This window comes from Homarus americanus, unplaced genomic scaffold, assembly GCF_018991925.1.
Source record: "Homarus americanus isolate GMGI-L3 unplaced genomic scaffold, GMGI_Hamer_2.0 scaffold59232, whole genome shotgun sequence".
Classification (NCBI taxonomy): Eukaryota; Metazoa; Arthropoda; class Malacostraca; order Decapoda; family Nephropidae; genus Homarus; species Homarus americanus.
In genome coordinates, this window is record NW_024717214.1 from 814,514 (window position 1) to 835,305 (window position 20,792).

The following is a 20,792-nucleotide window of genomic DNA, read 5'->3' on the forward strand; positions in this document are numbered from 1 at the left end:
GGCTTTCGGACAATGTTTTGGTGAGGCTCTTGTTTAAGAAAGTGAAACTATGGTTGAGTGCTGGGTAGTTTAGTGTGCTGGGTAGGTGTTTTGAAGGCATGAAACCCATATACACTCGGTAAAGTGTCATAAATAAGTGAAGGTAAGGAATAAACTTGTGAAACACTGAAGGTACTGTACCAGCATGTGATAAAGGTCTTATCAATATTGGTAAGCTGTGGTTGCTGTTTTATCGTCACCACTTATCAATTTACTTGTCGTTCAGGTAGCTGGTCTGTTATTTTTTTTACTTTATTATGAATTTTATTATCTAATGTTAATGTAGGAGGAAACCAGAATACCTAGAGAAACCCTTTGATGTTTGGTTGGGTTACTGTTCTCACTACAGTGCTATGGGTTCATGCCCTGGATGGCTAGTAAGCTGACAAATGGTGAAATTATAAATTATTAAAATACGGTGATGGTGAAGGAGACGATTAGCCCCAGAAGGACTTTATGGAATTATACCAAATTTTTTAGATAATGTTGTTTGGATGATACCAAGTAAGAACATGGAAACGACAATGCACAGAACATATTAGAACCTGACTTAACCATACCTAACTTCCTAACCTGTGCAATGTTGTTTTAATTTTCTTACATCCTGTCATCAAAACACCTCTAGAAAAGATGAACAAATTTAATCAAATGTAAATTGTAATAAACACGCCCAATTAGATCGTCGTTCGTTTCTTGACAATGTGAACCAAAACATGGTCGCCACGGGAGATCCGATGGTGCCGTAATTAAGGTAAATATTTTATTTCTTGTCTACAAAGGACGTAGAGACGTGAAATTACTGCCATATGCAATCAGTTGATAAAATAAAGTATATAAACATGGTGGGCGGACAGAGGTCGAGAGCTGCTATGTGCACAGGAGAATGTAAAAAAACTAAAACAAAAGGTTAAGTGGTGCAAAATGCAGACCTCGTGCACATTTTGTGGTTCTGAAGGTAAAAAACTTTTGTCATCTATGGAGAAATTTCATCAATGTACCTGCTAAGGCCGGACCACTCTCGTCAAGTATTACCCTTTATAGAATTTATTGTTCATAAGTTAATTATAAAATGGACCTAATATCATTTACCAAAGGTTGAGCTTCACCTGGAAATTAATATGCAGTATTATGTAGTTTAGGTTAGTTTGTTTCATTTTCTGAAAACTAAATAAAGCGATGTACTGTAGTAAAGTAGTACGTACTGTATATACCCTGCATATACAGTAACTGATACTGTAATAAGGAAAGTTCCCAGTCTCTCTCAATGTCAGTGAAGGTGCTCGTGATTTTGTGCCCATTAAGTACTGTATAAGATTACCGAAAACATTTTCCTGACTTCAAGAATAAGGTAAATCGGGTGGAGGAATATCACACTTTTGTCTTGATGCTTTGAATGCTGTACAGTACCATGGAGGAACCACGAAAAATCTAATCTAAAATCAAAGAAAGTATGTTCTGATTTTTTTTTTAAATCAGAGTACAGTATTGTAGTTTTGTTCTTCAGAGATTCATGAAACTGGTGCAATATGATTTATGAATCTCACTTCTATATTTTTTTCAGGTTGGGGGCTCAGCTGGGATGGGATCATCTTTGAGAGCAAGATCTTTTGTTCTTGGTATGATGGTGGCTTCATTAACATGGGCCATTATTATATACCTCTATTTCTCCCTTACTGAGGTAAGATGTATATGTATTCATTTTTACCCTAAAAAAATTAAATCCACCTAAATCTATGACTCTGCGGTTGAAGATTATAACAATTGTGTCACAGAATCAGATACTTGTATGTTCATTTGGGATTCATAAACACTGTACAGTATACTTAATCCCATTTACAAAACCTTCGACCCACTTCGGGGCCCTGGGGGTGAAAATGTAATAATAATAATGTCATAGTAAATAAATTTTATAATCAGAAATTAAAAAAAATGAAAACAAAATAATAATAATGATAATAATAATAATAATAATAATAATAATAATAATAAAGAACCACAAAGAAATAAGAAAATTAAAAAAAGATCAAAAGCAAGAAACAATATACTGTACTGTATGTATGTTGTGTTGTCAATAGTACGAGTAACAATTGAGACCCTGCAATTGTGTGTAAATGAGGCAGAAAAACAGATCAGCAACCTGGGACTTGGTCACAATTTTTGTGATGCCATATGGCAGCAGGGTCTACCATTAGACAATACATTATGCCAATATCTTGCCAGGCGGGAGTACCTCCCTGTTTGGTGGCTGCCTACTACTATTTATATAGTACAGTACTTTATATCACATTTATCATGTTATACTTGACTACTGTATGAATTACTATTACTGGTATATTCATTGGTAGTACAGTAAAATAATATCTGTTAGACAGAATCCCTCAAACCCGGAACTCTCCAATAGCCGGAATTGAAATTTTCTCTGAAAATTTTTCCAAAGCCATAATTTTCCGGAAAATTCTGTCTTTGGGAACGATTTTCTGAGGGGCACATTTTGCGGACAATTCTGAGAAAAGTTTCCCAATATCAGGAAAATTCAGGGGATGAGGGATTTATTCTGGCTTTGAGAGAGTCATCTCGTTACCTGGAATTCTCTCATTCCCAGAAGTGCTCTGCACCAATTGTTCCAGCTAACGGAGATATCACTGTACTGTATTTGAAAACTGAGGATTATTATAACTTTTCATTCTATGAATATTATAGATCATTATTAGATATTGTTTACTGTATTTGTTATTTACTCGGTCTTTTTACAGGAACCAATCCTTGCAGCTCAGTTTCATCACAGGGTTACGCCTTATGGTCCTGAAAGTTCAAATGCTATAGCTGGTGAAAAACTTGCTAGATCTAGTGGCATCAGAGAAATTGAAGGACGTTCTGAGTTAAGACCAGTGAAAGAAAACTTCTATAAACAGCCACAGAGGAATAACATAGAAAATGAAATTGATAAAAACCCTATTAAGAAAAACACATTTGAAGTCAAAAAGAAAATTTATGAAAACAGCGATAGTTTTCGTAAAAGTGAAATTATAAAAGTAGAAGATAATAAAATATACAGGAATGAACAAAATATTAAAGACAAACTAGGAGATGAAATTCCTGCAGATCAAGAAGTCAACTTACCTATGCTTGGTTTGGTGAAGACGCATGAAGACCAAATGGTTAGTGCTAATTTTTTATGCTTATAATTTTTTCAAAAGGTGAAATCAGTATGATGTGAGTATGTAGAATAGTTGATGAATGAATAGTTGGAAAAAAATATATTTAATACTACAGCATCATTGAAGGTGGACTGTGTCAGTTTGATTTAATCAGTGACTAAGGAACACAATGTTAGCTGTATTAATATGTTAGTAAACTATAGCAAAGAAGAGACTAGAGACCACACACACACACACACACAGACAGAGTAAAGACCAGAGACTACACCACTCACAGTGAAGACTAAAGTAGATAGAAGATTTTCATGAGTACAGTATTTAGAATACCTGGTAATAGATAATGTCAATCTTAAACTCTTTCAGGAAAAGGATAAGGGTTATCGCCTCCATGCTTTCAATACACTAATATCCTCACGCCTGTCATTGCATCGCCCAATACCAGACACCAGGAATAAGAGGTATGTTATTATATTTGTTGTCATGTTTCACGCTACAGGATATAGATGTACAGGGCGTCCTCGCTTAACTTCGGGGTTACGTTCCTGAAAATGCCACGTTATGCAAAACAACTTAAGCGGATCAATTTTCCCCATAAGAAAATAGATAAAATACGGGAGTTACGTTCCTGAGCCTCCCTTTGCCCCATGAAGAAAGTTACATATACAGAAAATAATTGCCATTTCAATAAAGAATAGTATATAGAACTACAGTACTAAGATTGTATTGGTACTCACCAATGGGCGGAGGTGGTAGAGTGAGTGTGTGGTGGGTAGTGGAGCGATGGAGGAGGAGGGTGGCGACTGGCGAGTCACTGAGACTCTGCGGCTGCCTCCTCCTTCTCTGACTGGGGTTCCTCCGCCACTGTTTGCTCCTCCTCCATTGTTGTTTGCTCCTCCTCGGCTGCCAGCTGTTGTGAAGAAGCTCCTTCTGCCGTCCCGCGACGAAAAAATTAATCCAGTGTTGACTGCTTGGTGCTACTCATCTTCTCCTTATAGATCTCGGTGTAGCAACCAAGACTGTCCTCAATGCTGCGTTGAACCTGTGAGCTACGTTCTCTGTTTGGGTCATCATTTAGAAACATTGCTTGTTGGAACATGTTCAACATTTCTGCCAACCTATTTGAAGTTAGCGTTCGTTGAGGTTCATCTTTGTCGTCGTCGTCGTCAATGGGACTGTGTTCTGTTAATTGTTGCAGAGCTTTGTTGGTGAGCTCTTCTGTATGGGATGCCAGGACGTCCTCAATATCCTTTGATTCCAGCTCATCAGAGCCTTCCTGTCTAGCCAAGCTGAGGATATTCCTATTCACAGCTGGGACTAAGTCCGTGAATCCCGTAAAACTTTTGACACACTCGAACCACAGTTTACGCCACACACCATTCCGGCAACTTTCTGAAACCTCTTCCCATGCCTTGCCAATGTTGTCAATTGCATGAAGAATGTTGAAGCCGCGCCAATATTCTCGGATCGTTGGTTTATTTTCTCCGTCTGTAGCCTTGAGCAGCTGGGTCATGATACGGCATAAATAATATGCCTTGAATGCAGCGATGACGCCTTGGTCCACAAGCTGCATCAGTGCTGTCGTGTTGGGAGGCAGGAATACAACTTTTACACTGTCATGCAAGTCGTCGAGATTGGGAGGATGAGCTGGAGCATTGTCAAGGATCAGAAGAATTTTGAAGTTAAGGTTCTCCTTGGCACAGTATTCCTTCAGTGCAGGGACGTCGTACACGTTCAACCATTGGCTATATATGGTGCCAGTTATCCATGCATTTTTGCTTGCCTTGTAAATGACAGGAAAGTGATCCTTAGAATAACCTTTCAGGGCCCGTGGGTTGGCAGTGCGAGAATCAGCATAGCCTTCAGCTTGAAGTCACTGGCGCTCTTTTCTCCTCCTTGGAGATATAGGTCCTCTCGGGCATCCTCTTCCAAAAGAGACCAGTCTCATCCACATTGAAGACTTGCTTCGGTGAGTAACCTCCTTGCTGGATTATCCGTTTGAATTCTGGCGGAAATGTCGCGGCAGCAATTGTATCTAAACTGCCAGCTTCACCAATCATCTTGATATTGTGGAAGTTATAACGATGCTTAAATCGTTGAAACCATCCTTGGCTGGCCGTAAAGGTCTCTTCCTTGGATCCTTCACCCTTTAAGTCGTCAAACAAGGATCTGACCTTATGCTGGATAACCATAAGGCTCACAGTGGCATTGCGTTGATTCTGGTCCTCCATCCACATTGCCAGCATCATTTCCACCTTCTCTATCACAGTGCTTCTAGTACGAGTCATCTTAGTAGCACTCAGTGAAGAACCATTTCCAACGCTAACCTTAATCTTGTCAGCGTTGGTCCGGATAGTACGCACTGTTGTGGGGGTTAGACCAAGCACAGCGGCTATGTCCACAGCACATTCACCTTTTTCAAATTGGGTTAAGACTGTACATCCATTTTCGGAGCAAGCGTAATAGTCTTACGTTGCCTCTTCACTACACTAGCATTAGTAGCACTTGATGGGCGCTTGGAAGCCATTTCGAATGGTTAAGAGTACAGTACAGTTTTAGAGCAAAAGCACCTAAGCACACACGAATGATGTGAAGTAGTAACAGAGACTGGCTTGGGGACGCTGTGACATTCTGCGAGTGAGGGCAGCGCGCTGAGCTCAAGAGCGTAGCACGGCTAGACAAGAGTGGGTGATGCACCGTAGAAAGTAGTCCGTGACGACGCAAAACCTACGTAGTATCGGTTCACCGGGATGTTAAACGAATTTTTGGTCTTAAGTTGAGCGATGTATCAAAACAACGTTAAGCGATGACCTATTGTATTACTCTTGTTGTTTTTCATTTTTAGCAGAATATCACTGGTGACATCCTAAGAAAAAGTAGGCAGTTAGGAGTTCTGCCAAAAGCCATGCAGACTTGGATAAACAGCATGTTACATAAAGTCATATAATGTATAGGGATTTTAGTTGAAGAGTGCTGGGGATTAGAATTACATTTACCAGTGTAGTTTGTTAATCACCAGCTTATATTGACCCCCTGTATATAAAGCAGCTTGAGTTAGAGAAATAGTAATTTTCCTCTTGAAAGATCTAGATAAATCCTGATTTTGAAGTAACTTGCTACTGATTTGAAACAAATTATGTTTCTCTGTTTTGCTGTCTCTATTACTCTGTCATTGAAATGGTGATAGAGTTCTTGCTATCACCCTTAAAGCAGACAGCTCTTGTACAATAGAGCAACTTAACTGGGATCCTTGATTCCTTGGACAGGTCTCTCAACATCAGCCAGGGTTAATCTGTTCATCCATGTGGGTATTCCTGCCCATCGCTTCACACTGCCAGCAAGATTCATTGGTTATCTGAGGTCTGAAGGTCTCATTAAAGCTATGACTGCAGCACTTGCTATGCCAAGATTTAAGTTCCATAATTTTTTAATCCAAGGGAATGTCATTTAAGTCCACCTATTTTACATTTGGTATCTGATTAAGTGTCCGAGGGAATGGTGGCAACAGACTGACTCTTAAGTTCTGCTAATATTCTACTAAAGCTTAGTGTTGGCCTTTATGGGATACTTCGGGATCTGTCAGATAATTTATTTATTATTTTATACTTATTTTTATTCTCATTTGAGGCTCGGTTTGTGATGAGAATGGACAAGAGATTGTTTTATGTACGTAAATGGACTAACAGATTAATCGTGATTGACATAAGGAGGCCCTATCTAAGGAATGAACAACCCCTAGTAAGTTGCCTTATCATACAAGAGCCAGCAGGTTGTATGTTCTACCAAAAAGATTCCAGGATCAATACTTCATTTTATCCCATTTATTCCTGACAGATGTAATGATATTGAATATTCACCTCAGCTTCCAACTACATCTATTGTTATATGCTTCTACCGAGAGGACCATTCAGCATTGCTGCGAACGATACATTCCATACTTGACCGATCACCATCTTACCTCCTTCATGAAATCTTGTTGATAGATGATACAGATGAAGGTAAACACTAATATTTGGATACTAAGGATCTTGATAGTCATATTTTTATTTAATGTAAATCAGAGCTTCTTATGAGGTATTGTTGATACTGTATTGTTGTTTCTTGCTACACAACAGAGACCATATTTATTAATATGAATAATTTTTTTATTCACTCTTTTTTATTTTTTGTGTTTTTGTGGGTTTTATGTTTAATTAGTGTAATTATACTGCATTATGCAATGGTTTGTTTACACAGTACTGTACAGTACAAAATGTTCATTGATGTAAGTTATGTAGGATTATAATCTCTGTAGAATAATAGCATATGTTTGAATGCATATTGATGGGTATCTTCATGTATTGTATGTTCACATAGAAATTATTAACTGGTTTAATAGCAATACTTTATGCACAATTACACTTTTAGTAAGATTCACCATTTTTTATCGAGGGATAAATAATTACTGGAGAGATGAAATGTACGAAGTGTCTGGCATGGCATTCCACTGCTTTATATTCTAAAATTAAATTGCTTATAAAAAGTTTAAGGATATGGGACTGTCACATAACACCAGGAATGAAATGCCTTTCCCTCTTTAATAAATTCCTTATGATTTTTCAGATAGTTACCATACTGAAGTATTGAATGAGGTTGAAGGAATCAGCAAGAAGATCATTGTTCTCCAAACACCCCAGAGGGAGGGCCTTATCAGAGCACGTGTTTTTGGTGCTCGACATGCTACTGGTGAGGTAATTAACTATTGTTGTTCTTGTGTGTCTGTATATCATAATTAAACTTTTTAATTTGAGTGGTGTGTGTCTTGCTAGTCATTGGACACATTTTATAACATTACCAGCTCAAAAAATTTAGTTGTTTTTAGTGTTGTGTGGTTATTGGTGAACATATCCCAAATTAGTTAGTTAAACAGATAAGCTTTTTTTGTCTTTTTATCAGTGCATTTTAAGGTTAATTTTGATAAATTAGGTTAAAGGTTAGATAACCTTTATATCATCCATGAGTTTCTCAGCATTCTGGTGTCCAAAGACTCCATATCAAAGGTAAAATATATGAATTTCATCTCTATTTTACACCATGTTTCTAGCTCCATAAAATTTGGAATAATGTTCTAATTTATGAATACTGTACTGACATTTATATGATAAGAAACCGACTGTACTGTATATGGTATATATAATGCATGTTGTTACATTGGTGGAGCAAATGGTTGGTGATGCTGGTGGAGTAGGTGGTGCAGATGGTTGATGGTGTTGGTAGAGCATGTTTTTGGTGGTAGTATTGATGGAGTAAATAGTTGGTGGTGTACAGGATTGATGGTGCATAGTTGGTGCAAATTGTTGATGGTGTGGAAGGTTGATGTTTCAACTACAGTAGTGTGTGATTGAAATAGTTGATGGTGCAGATGATTGGCTGTTGAAGCAGCTCCTGTAACAAAACAATAAATGGAACCTTTCACAAGGTGATTATATATCAATAATAAATTTGAATCAACATTACAGGTGCTTGTGTTCTTGGACAGCCACGTTGAGGTGAATGTGGGCTGGATTGAGCCTCTGCTATCTCGAGTCTCTGAGCACCGCAACCATGTAGTCACACCAATCATTGATGTTATTTCACCAGACACATTTCAAGTAAGGTCATTAGACAGACTCTGATGGATTTGAGCAATGGGGGAGGGGTCAGCTCATTAATGTGATGTGTTTTGGGAGTTTTGTATGTTCACATTAGCACTGCACAACATTAAGCAGAATTTCCTGCTATTAATAACTCAGAAAATTTTGTTATATAGAAAAACAAGTAAATGTGCCTGGACATTATATAAAAATGTTTAAACATATGAAAGTAAAGTGAAATAGGCATACCCGGTAGTACAATTTGTTGCAGTCCTGTTAACAAGGTGAGCTACAAGCATAAACCAATTACAGATTGGGTATCCCTTATATGAAGTTCTCAAGTCCAAAATGTTCTGAAATCAGAAAGTCTATTTCATTATATTTATGGTAGATAATACACTGAATATGGCATATATCATAATTTTTACTAAGGTAAGTATGTGTGTGTAATGAATAGAGGTAAGACACAGGCTGCTTAGCACCTCAGAGTCGGGCATCGTGGCGATGCCAAACAGACGGTAGTGATTGCTTACTTTTCTGGGTCTTTAGTGTACTACAATGAAAGACAAAAGTCGTGTCGTGAAATTTGGTGAAAACATATGCTGAAGGGCTAAAATTTTTGGTGCGCTCTTCATTTTGGTAGGGTTCTCACAATGTTTCACGAGCTATATTTAATCTTCGGACAAAACCGCAACACGACTTTTGTCTTTGATTGTACATATTATCATATATTTTATACCCAAAATGATTAAATTATATTTCATAACACTACCTGCAGAATATATGTATCCTTATGCTGTAAATGAAATATAAGTTAATTTTATGCATAGATTTGGGCCCCATCCCCGCTGTGTGAGCTACCTCATTATACAGGTTCTGTATGCAGGATATAGGTATTCCAAAATCCGAAAATATCCCAAATTCGAGACCCTAAAGCCCCCAAGCGCTTTGGATAATGGCTATCCAACCTGTACAGCAACATATGACACAAACAACCAAACCATATCTAATTTAACTAAAAATATTATAATATCATCTGGATATAGTGGGGTATGCAATAACGAACGGATTCTACTACTAATATTCCTATAATGAACGGTTTTACCTATAAAATTGAGAATGCTATAATGAACGGAACTCCTACAACGAACAGTATTTTTTATCATTTTTTGTACTAATTTATTATTTTTTATTACAAGTATTAATGATATTCTTTATTTCAGGGGTTTAAATGCATATTTATGCACTTTTTTACAATTTTTACAATTTTATATTATATTTTTCATTGTTAAGTGGTTGTATTTGGGGGCCTAGAACGGATTACCCCTATAACAAACGAATGCTATAACGAACGAGGTTCTAAAACCAATTAGATTCGTTATAGCATATAACCCACTATTATGTTTGGTTTGCATTTTGTTTTTACTTTCTTAATAAATATTTTGCATTCATTAGGTTTACAGGACTGGCAATTTCAGTATACCTACTTCACCTTATTCTCATACATACAGTATTCACTTTCTACATTGTAACTGCAAGATGATTTTTTTTTTTAAGTACAGTACTGTTATGATATGTATTGTGTGTGATATTTCCAAAGGAAATAGGCTAAATAGGTGAGCTTTACTCTACTCTTTTCTCCATAATGTATTGTTCCACCTTTCCCTTGCACCATATAAGTATTCTTTCTCTATCCTCTGCAACTTTTACTTTACCTTTTTACACTCCCTCTACTATTATCCATCTCGGTATCCTTTTCATTACTATTCTTTTTTCAGCATGCTTTCCTTGTGCCCATAACATCTCAATCAACCTCTCTTGCACCTCTTCTGAACTCGGTCTCTCTTTCCACTAGCTATTTACTATTCTGTAAATAGCCTTTCATCTGTGTCTTTGCCCACCTTCTATATTCCTATTAGTTCTCTTCCACTATGATCTTTACAGCTTTTCTAATTTTGCTTCTATGATCTTCTCCAATAACCCCATTGCTTAGTTGAGTAAGGTTACACCTCTGTATCTTTCTTGTTCCTTTGTGTATTTTCTACTTTATCATCAGATCAAAGTCGCATAAGGTGAAAGTTCACAGAGAAAAAGCTCAAGATAGAGGCGTCACTGTCTGGGGAATGTATGGGGAAGTCTGAAATGGACTTGGCCGACTGGTCAAGCTTCAAGGTGTCTTTTTTTTCAGCTTGCTATTTCAGGAGTGCATATTTCAAATGACCATTTGCTTCATAGGAATAATTATCACTCCCACTTTTTTTTTTATCTGTGAATGAGCTTTACATTTCTGTACTCTGATAGCCTGAGACCCCTTCACTTTTGATTGGTCCACTCTTTTAAAGTTTTCATCCTTTTCTTCCTCCATTTTCCCTGAGACACTTTTAAAGCAATCTTCTCTTCTATCAGATGGTGGCATCCTGGCACATCTGCACCCTCCTTCAAGCACAAATCCACTTCCTCACTGGCAACAACACTCTGTCCTCTTCTCATGAATCCTCATCTGAAGTTCTCAGGTTCAAGACCATCAGATGAATTGGGGTTGGGGTTCATGTCCTTCAGGATCAGGAACTTGTTCCAAGCATTCTACAATATTCCATCTGATAACAATTTATATTTGGTACTACTTTCCATCTGTCAATTAGTTGAAGATGGCATCATTGATGCTTAATGATCTAAGATTTGGAAGATTCCTCATGGTTTTCTTCATCTACCTCCTCACTATAACACCACTAATCATAAGACCAGCTGTTTGCTCTTATGAAGCCTCTTACATGACAGAAGTATGTCCCAATCAGTGGCTTGTATGGCTTTGCCTAAATTTCCTTAATAAAGCCTAATTTTGTATCCTGTCATTGGTCCAAGGAAACTCATGAACCCATCATATTTATGGACTCCAGCCTAAGCTTACACTTTATTATTGGTGACTGGCACCAGAAAACAATTAGTACTCATGTTGCAACTATTATTCTTAAACAGGGAGAGTTAAATTGGAGAGTTAAGTGATTAGTGAGTCTTGGTGCTAAGCTGCTTGCTAAATGCATATGCAGTACCTCCCTTGTCCACCATCTGCTCCACAGGATTTACAGTAACAAGTTTTAGTTTAGCTGTCTCCCTGCTTGAAGCAGGTCATTCTTTGGTTAGATCTTGTTCATAATAAAGTTAAAATGTGATGATACTGTACTGGAGGAAGGTCTCGAGATCACCATCTAAGTCTGACAAATAATGAACATTTCTGTGATCTGTAGTTTTCAGATTTGCTTCATAATCATACACTCTATCTTGGTCTTTCCAATATTGTTTGTCTTCCCTTGAATGACTTGATACTTGGAGCCTTGACTACTGTGTTGGACAAGCTCTTCCATAGGTCTGTGATCCACTGCAAAAAATAAATGTTGCCATAGCTAGTTCTACTTCTGTGTTTCTGCAGCTTGTCTGGGTGTCCTCTTGTGACCAAGCCATCTGTATCATCCATGACAAGTACCATCATGGCTGCTTCGTCATATAAAGTACACCTTTAATCATCTTGAATACCTCAATCATATCCCCTCTCAGTCTGCAATACATCAGTATTAGGAGACGATCTTCTATTGGCCTTTCCAGGTAGCTCAAATCATTTAACCCTGGGACCACTTTCATGGCTTGGCATTTAACAGTTTTCACTCATGTGATGTCTTTCTGATAGGGCAACAAATTACATTGGCATATTCCAGGTGGAGTCAGACTACTTCCTTGAACAGTCATCAAAAGTTTTTTGGGTCAATGTGACCAAGTCTCTCCCCACTAACCCTATCATTCATTTGCCTTGTTGATCTTCTCACTTATATGCTGTTCAAAATTCATGGTACATGACTGTATTTACTTTCCTGGCTTCTTCATCTTTCATATCCTGATTATCTCGTCTTTCTCTTCTGACCTATTTCTGTTGCCTCTCTAGCCTTTGGTCTTCTTGTTTCTAATTATTATCTTAATTACCATCTCTTCTATCTTCTTTTATTGCTCCATCTTATTCTCATCAAATTTCTTCTTTCATGCTTCATACTCTTTTCTGAGTTATTATCTGTTTAATCTTAATATCTTCTAGTTTGTCTACTCTTAATATTCACCTTCTGAATCTTCTTATCCAGTTGATCAGTGGCTTTGATCAACGTCTGCATAAGGTTTGTGGCCCTAATATTACAATGCTTGCAATACCAGCAGATATATTATGTTAAGTTCATATGAAAATACTCATACACTTGCATGGAGATGGTACCATTTGGTGCATACATCACATGTTAGCACTTTTTCACTTGCATAACTAATTCCTCACAATCTGGAGACTTAAGGAGAGAGTGACACACAACTAATTCCTCACAATCTGGAGACTTAAGGAGAGAGTGACTCACCTTTAGAGTAAGGGAAATTTACACATCATTACTGTTTTATGGCCATTTGCCATGCTTGCATGGGTTAGCTGTGATTACCTTATGGTAGTTATCTATGCTGCTTGGTTTCGTGCAGCCTCTCTTGTCAGATCCTTGTCGCTGAAGTCATTTCTTACATATATATATACTGTATGGCCTTAGAGTTATCATACTGTGTATGGAAGAGCATTATTGTATGTCTAGCAACCTTTGTTGGAACATGCTCCTTAGCTTGCATGACTCACTGCTTGTGGAAAAGTTAGCGTATTAGACAACAGTCTTTCCACTGCTTTGCATTGAAATGAGCAAAATACAGTAATTGGTTTTTGGGTCTAGTATATTTTAATTGGGAATACTTTATTGGGCCAAGAACCACAACAGTGAAGATGTGTGAGAAAAATTAATGAAGTTCTATTGTACAGTATTGAAGAAGTTGAGGTTATAAGAACGTGACTGTGGAATGTTATTATTTACTGTTTCCGTCCTCTCTTGGTGTTTTCTTGCACAATTATCCCCTTCCCTTTCCTCCATTTCCTAATTCAGCTCATTTCAAAGTAGAAATGGAGGACAGATAATATGATAGTTTAGGAGGAGGATACAGGGTATTTTGAAATACTCTACTTTGAAGTTTGGTCATTATCTCTTGGTAGCTTTTAATGACTGTTGATTGATATTCTACAGATCTTACTGTACTCAACTTGCATTTATTAATATATATTAGGTTTACTTTTATAGATAATTTTTTACATACCGGTAAGTACAATTGTTTTTTTATTTTCAGTACACAGCGTCTCCTCTGGTGCGTGGTGGCTTTAACTGGGGTCTGCATTTTAAATGGGACACAATTCCATCCATGTATTTTGCAGACAAAACTAATTTTGTTAAACCTATAAGGTAAGTCTGAAAAAATACAATTTGCATTATGTATTTTGTTGATCATAAGTTTGTTCACAAAACACAGCTATCTTCCCTCATTCTTTTTGTTAACAATATTATTTTAATGACTGTATTACAGATCTCCTACCATGGCAGGAGGCCTTTTTGCCATGGATCGCAAGTATTTCAAGGAGCTTGGTGAATATGACATGGGGATGGATGTGTGGGGTGGAGAGAATCTTGAAATGTCATTTAGGGTGAGTATTTTAATGTTAGGATTATACTGTACTGTTTTGTAGTTATTTATAATTACAGTCCTTGCATTGGAATAATTGAGTTTATATTTATTTATTTGTGTATTCATTGTTTGACTATTTTTTCAAGATTTGGATGTGTGGCGGTGAACTGGAAATTATACCCTGTTCCCGTGTGGGCCATATTTTCCGTCGTAGACGGCCTTATGGCGGACCTGGGGGACAGGATTCCCTCTTGCGAAACTCCTTAAGAGTGGCTAATGTGTGGATGGATGACTACAAAGTAAGGAGTCAGAATAATATTCTTTTACATAAATTTTTGAATCACATGAAAATTAGCCCTCCAGCTTATTTCACCTGATGATTAAGGGGTTTGTTCGGAGGGTATAGAAGGTGTTTTTGCTCTATTGTTTTCATATTTTATTTAGGATAGATATACTGTACTGTACATGATTACAATCATCTTCCACCCCCTCTCCCACACCCCCTGTTCCCCCCAAAAACCATCTATTTTCAAAATACTGTTTCTCCCTTACCTCTCATTCATTTACATTTATATAGTACTGTTTTCATATCTCTTAGACCATTACATCCGTTCTTGAAAAGTTCTGAAGTGTTTTTTGTTTTATTGCTCTCTTAAATTTTATTGCAGCTCACTGTTGACTTTAAATCTCATTTCTTTGGGTTTCAAACTTATTTACATGACATCTATAAAAGAAAATAATGGTATCAAATGGTGCACTTGAGTATTGTAAGATGATTTCTGTTTGATATTCTGATGTAGCTAAATCATATTTGATTTTGTTTATCTTAAGGAAAACTTCTTCAAAACTCGCCCAGGAGCAGAAAGAGTGGAATATGGTGATGTATCAGAGAGGGTAAAGCTTCGAAAAAATCTACAGTGCAAACCTTTCTCTTGGTATCTTAACACTGTCTACCCAGAGCTTGGACCTCCAGGTGAAGAAACTAAGAACAGAGGAAATGACAGAGACCAGCCAGGATTTGGTGTCAGGCAGTTCCAGCCTTGGAATAAACGCACTCGGAACTATACACACAAATGGCAGGTTAGTAACAAACATTGTACTCTAATGGTTAAAGGATGGAAGTTGACTTTATGACTTCTGTTACCTCAAATGAATGTTCCGGGTAACAAGATGACTCCTTCAAAGCCGGAAGAAATCTCGCATTCCCGGAATTTTCCAGAATTTTCCGAGTAACGGAAAAATGTTCTTGGAAGTTCCAGAAATTGTCCATTACATCATCTCTTGAACCCGCAAAATATTCCTCATCCCCGGAATTTTCTGGGTAATGCAAAAATTTTCTCGGAATTTCCAGAAAATGCGCCTCATTTTCATCTCTCAAACCCGGAAAAAAAAAACCCCCACATCCCCGGAATTTTTCGGGTACCACGAAATTTTTTTTTTTGAATTTTCCAGAAAATGTGCCCCTTGGAAGATCGTTCCCAAAACTGGAATTTTCCGGAAAATTCCAGTTTTAGGAACGATTTTCCGAGAATACAGTAGTATTTCAATACCAGCAATCAGAGAGTTTCAGGTTTGAGGGATTCCGGCTAAGGTAGATATTACTATACAGGTACTCCTTGACTTACGACCTACTTGACTTAAACCACCCGGACATACGACCGCCACAGTCGTATAAAATATTTTTCAAATTACATATTTTCGAGTCCCGACGTTAGTGATCGCGCTATGTACTGACAAAATTTTCGTTTGTGGTGCTGAGAAGAAAAAGAGACACCCATTTTAGATTTTCTATGTATTATTTTTGCATTTTCGCCTTACAACCTGGTCGTCGGTCCCTATCCCCGTCGTAAGTCGAGGACGGACTGTATGGTCATTGGAATTAATAGGTTGGCCAAATACTTTGGCTCACCAAATATTTGTTTCTTAAAAGTCATTAGACAGAGTTTGAACCCTATCCTAGCTTTAATTGGAAGCTGATGTAATTCGATCTAGAATGGGGTAGTGGGAGTCCTCGGTGAGAGAGCAAAAATAAGTCTGGCACCCTGTTCAACACTGTTTGAACTTTCTTCAGTAGATAATTAGGTAGACAGACCCATAAAGAGTCACAGTAGTAAACCCAAGACAAAATAAGTGAATGTAATAGTGTCACAAGACATTGTCTATCCAAAAACTGTTTAACAGCATATGGGTTCGAATATGAAATTGTAGCTCTTAACTACTGAATTTATATGCTCTTTGAAATTCAGTTTTGAGTCTAAGTACAGTCCAAGATTATGAACAGAATAGACAGGACTGAGTTACACTTCTCCAAAGTTTAAAGAGATAAATCATCTGTGCCGTCTCTCCTCCTATTTCCTTGGATGGCGATAATCTCCGTTTTGCCATCATTCGGCTGAAGTTTTCTCCTAGTCATCCAAATCTTAATATTAGACGTCAAGGATTTCATTATTTCCCCAATATCCTCAACTTTTATTATTTTCACACATAGCTGTGTATTATTGGCATAAAAATGGTAGGCAACACCATGAGCATCCAGTGGAAAGAAAATGAAATAGGTTTTAAAATGACAGGCTTGAAGTGATGATTCATTCCAAAATGTAAACTATGTTGCAACAAGGTGTGTATAAAATATTTAATTTATTACAGATACGTTTGACTGGAACCAACTTTTGTGTGGAGTCTGAGGAAGATGTTTCAGTTAAAGGATCAAAACTTGTATTGTCTGTATGCTCGGAATGGAACCGCCAATTCTTCCATCAGACAGATCGAAATGAGCTTGTTCTTTCACAATTGTTGTGCCTTCAAGCTTCAGAACAACAACCACGTTTGAGGAAATGTCACGAGATGGGTGGCACTCAAGAATGGAAGATCAGTAACCGGGTGAGTTATAGTGTATTGGTGTAGTTAAACTTATCCTTGTAGATGGCCAAATTACAGGCCATATTTTACCCAAATTGTTTGCAGTTAACATGTTTTAGTTTGTTTTTTATTTTATTGTTTTTATACGTGGAAAAGGATATTATTTCTGAGAAGCAAAAAAATTCGTTTGTATGGTCTCTAGTAATAAGTGTGAACTGTACACATTTCGTGAAATTTGCACTACTACAGAATTTTTGAGGTGTAAAGGAAAATTCAGTTATTTTCCAGAACTCCTTCCATACTTGTATGGTTTGAGTTGGGGAAAAATATCCAACCCATTTTTTTAGGGGGAAATATTAGGAAAATTGAGGCCGATCAATTTTGCCAATTTACATGACTATAGATACTGGCATCTCCAATGTTAAGGAAGGGCTGCATTCTCGAAAAATTTTCTAGAACACGAAATTCTGTTATGTGAAACCAATTTTCTCATTGAAACCCATTACAGTAAAATCTCCATTTGCTGGAAGTTTTGATCCCCTAAACTCTCCAGTAGCCAGAATTTTTTTTAAGCACTCTGAGAATTTCCAGGAAAAATAACTCCATTCCAAGTATCCAAACAAATTTCTGAGAATTGCATCATGTGCATTTCCAGAAAATTCTGAGAAAGTCTCTCCATTCCGGGCATTTGAATGACTCCGAGAGATTGCATCATGTTTCCTATGCAAGGATGCATGCTGGGCACCTTGGTGGATAGGCTCAGAATGCTCATGAGCTAAGATTGGCCACTGCCGTCATGTGACTCCAGACTGCATGGGATGTCAATGATTGGCTGATGTTTTTTCCAGCTTATTTCCTCACACTCTTGCATCATGACACTCTTGGTGCATTGTCTTCTGCCATTGTACAAGCTTCATCATTTACTCACTGATGTTTTCGTTTATGATATATGTTGTACAGTACTTTACATTACTGTACTAGCATATGCACAACCAAGAATACTGTTAATGCAGTGCAGTATTAAGATGTAAAAAGTGATTTCAGTTACGTACAGTGTACTGTACTGATTATTCATTAAGTGTGAAAGTACTTTTTTTTTTGCGGGGATTAGCCCATCGGGGCACAGGTCACTAACCCACATTGGGGGATACTTAAATAAATAAATAAATACAGAAAAAAAAATGGGAGGAGCAAAGACGATTTTATTTATGTTGTAATAATTGAAAACCCTGTATTGTGTGTGTGAAAAAAGTCAGTCAGATCAACCCACCTGCTCATAATATTTGTTGCTATTATAGCAGGGTTTGGTTTAATATGTTGTGATGTAGCAGGTTTTTTTTTACAGTATTTACAAGTATCTTCCCAGGAAGTATTACTTCCCTGTTTGATAACTGCCTATTACCTACTACCTGTATGGTACAGTACATAGGGTGGACAGTGTAGGCTAGTGTGTTGAAGGTGTATGTACAGTATACAGTGTACATGTACAATTCCTCCATTATGAAGGGAAAGGAGAGTGCTAACAACTGCTACAGGAAATGGTACATGACAAAGGCAGGTCATCCTGTATCATCATATCAATATTTGGCCTGCCTGCATCACATCCTCAGGATGACAGCATCTGTTGATGAGTACAGTATGGTGTGTACAGTAGTATACAGGTATTTTGTTTATTTACAATATATTATGTGAACAGTGGTGTTTGCATAAGCAAATACAACTCTGTTAATTGTTATTGCTGTTTTATTTTTAGCTCGTGCTATTGACATAGATAGCACATTTTGGGGTTTTTTTTTACGTTTCTTTTTTCTGTGCATTGTGCTCTTTTAGAGTTACCTACATATGATTAATAGATTAGGCTTTAACAATGAGGTGCACCGGGCATAAATAATAACAGCAAAAATAATAATCGACACTTTTTCAGATGGGTGTACCTCTGTACAACATGGCTGTGGGTTTGTGTATTTCTGCTCAAGAAGAGAGATTGGGTGCATCTGTGATAATGGCCATGTGCTCCACTCCAAAACTGGCAACTTGGGACCTTGTAGATGTACTTTAGGGGCTACCACTTGGTTCTGCAGGAACTTTAGAATAACATACAGTATTAATGTTTTGGATAGTCTTGGATTCCTCTGTATGATATTTAGATCTGTTTGGAGCCCTCAGCTAGCTTAAACAGATATCAAATAACAACTTCATAGAATTCACAGACTTAGTTGGGGCTTTCAAATGAGTGGAAATGTAATCCCTCGCCCCCAAAATAAATGGTACCAAAGTAGGTTTAACATGATAAATTAATATAATTCATCTTATCCTTAAGTATAAGTTTTATTACAAAAGCACTCATCTGTGGAATTTATACAAAATCTTTTGCTTTAAGATAATTAATATCTGAGAAACTGGAGTGGCTAAATATTGCCCCAGTGTTAGTGGGTATAAGGCATACAGTATGTGGTGAATGTGGCTGGGATTACAGTGAAGGTATGCAGTAAAAATTCTCACTTTTCATCAATCGGACAAGGAAGGAAATGATTAACAAGGTAAATATCATCAGCCAAGGTTTTGTACTGTAACTGTTATTAATAAGAGACTTTTCTGAAGCAAAAAATTAATTGATCTCTGAAAATTTTACAGTACAAAAAATAAAAAAAAGTTAGTTACACTGCTATTAGGCTAACTCATGAATATATATTTTTGCTCCATCTTTCTCTCTTCATAAGTCATCCGGAATGACAATGAGTCATATTTTAAGTGTAAGATACTGCTAAGTTAGTTTATAGGGACAAAAATCTATCAGACAAAAGTTTCTCTTAGGAAAGTATTTACCTTTACACTGATCATAGAGATAATGCTACATTCCAGCCCTTTTACTTTGTCTTATAATAATTTCTTTGTGGCATTGTAAGATATGCTTCTAGATTAGTGCCACTGTTTCATTGACTAGTACTGACTTATTAGAAGTTTATGTGAAATATTGACTAGTGATATGACATCATATTTAATTAAGAACGAGTGCTTTATGGTGCTATACTTCAATAATTATGTTAATTTTAAGTTTGCTATTATTGACAAAATCTAGTTTAGTAATAGTACTAACCTTCCTTGATTATATATATATATATATATATATATATATATATATATATATATATATATATATATATATATATATATATATATATATATATATATATATATATATATATATATATATATATATATATATATATATATATATATATATATATATATATATATATATATATATATATATATATATATATATATATATATATATATATATATATATATATATATATATATATATATATATATACCGTATAGAATAGTTTTGGAGTAAGCCAATTCATTAAAATTACTGTTTGGCTTCTCTTTATGCAACAGGGCTGTTTGATTACTTTATTTTAAATTATACCTGAAATTTAAGAAAAACCATACATCTGTATGTTTAAGTGACACCTATAAGTTTTAAGCTTGATATTAGTACAGATGAACCTCTCCAATCTGGCGACCTTGGGACCTGACCAGATTGGGATCATAGAATTTTCCTGTTCATGGGTGTTTACATATCAGCTACAAGGTAATACCG

General features: G+C 36.6%; 1 protein-coding gene across 3 annotated transcripts in view; it reads left to right on the forward strand.

Moving 5' to 3' along the window:
• LOC121858843 (polypeptide N-acetylgalactosaminyltransferase 11-like) overlaps positions 1–20,364 on the forward strand; it is a 31,916-nt gene extending 11,552 nt beyond the window's left edge. The window contains exons 1-13 of one of the 3 annotated variants that reach the window (XM_042355500.1): positions 28–210; positions 1,601–1,717; positions 2,793–3,197; positions 3,561–3,655; positions 7,029–7,192; positions 7,797–7,924; positions 8,693–8,824; positions 13,991–14,103; positions 14,225–14,342; positions 14,470–14,622; positions 15,155–15,403; positions 16,970–17,203; positions 19,107–20,364. In XM_042355500.1, coding sequence (XP_042211434.1) covers positions 1,619–1,717; positions 2,793–3,197; positions 3,561–3,655; positions 7,029–7,192; positions 7,797–7,924; positions 8,693–8,824; positions 13,991–14,103; positions 14,225–14,342; positions 14,470–14,622; positions 15,155–15,403; positions 16,970–17,203; positions 19,107–19,241 — 2,025 coding nt within the window. In that variant the 5' untranslated portion in view covers positions 28–210; positions 1,601–1,618 and the 3' untranslated portion in view covers positions 19,242–20,364. Of the gene's footprint in view, positions 1–27; positions 211–1,600; positions 1,718–2,792; positions 3,198–3,560; positions 3,656–7,028; positions 7,193–7,796; positions 7,925–8,692; positions 8,825–13,990; positions 14,104–14,224; positions 14,343–14,469; positions 14,623–15,154; positions 15,404–16,969; positions 17,204–19,106 lie in introns of those variants that run through there. The other 2 variants (XM_042355499.1, XM_042355498.1) reach the window with 2 other exon arrangements.
• The last annotated feature ends 428 nt before the right edge of the window (positions 20,365–20,792 follow it).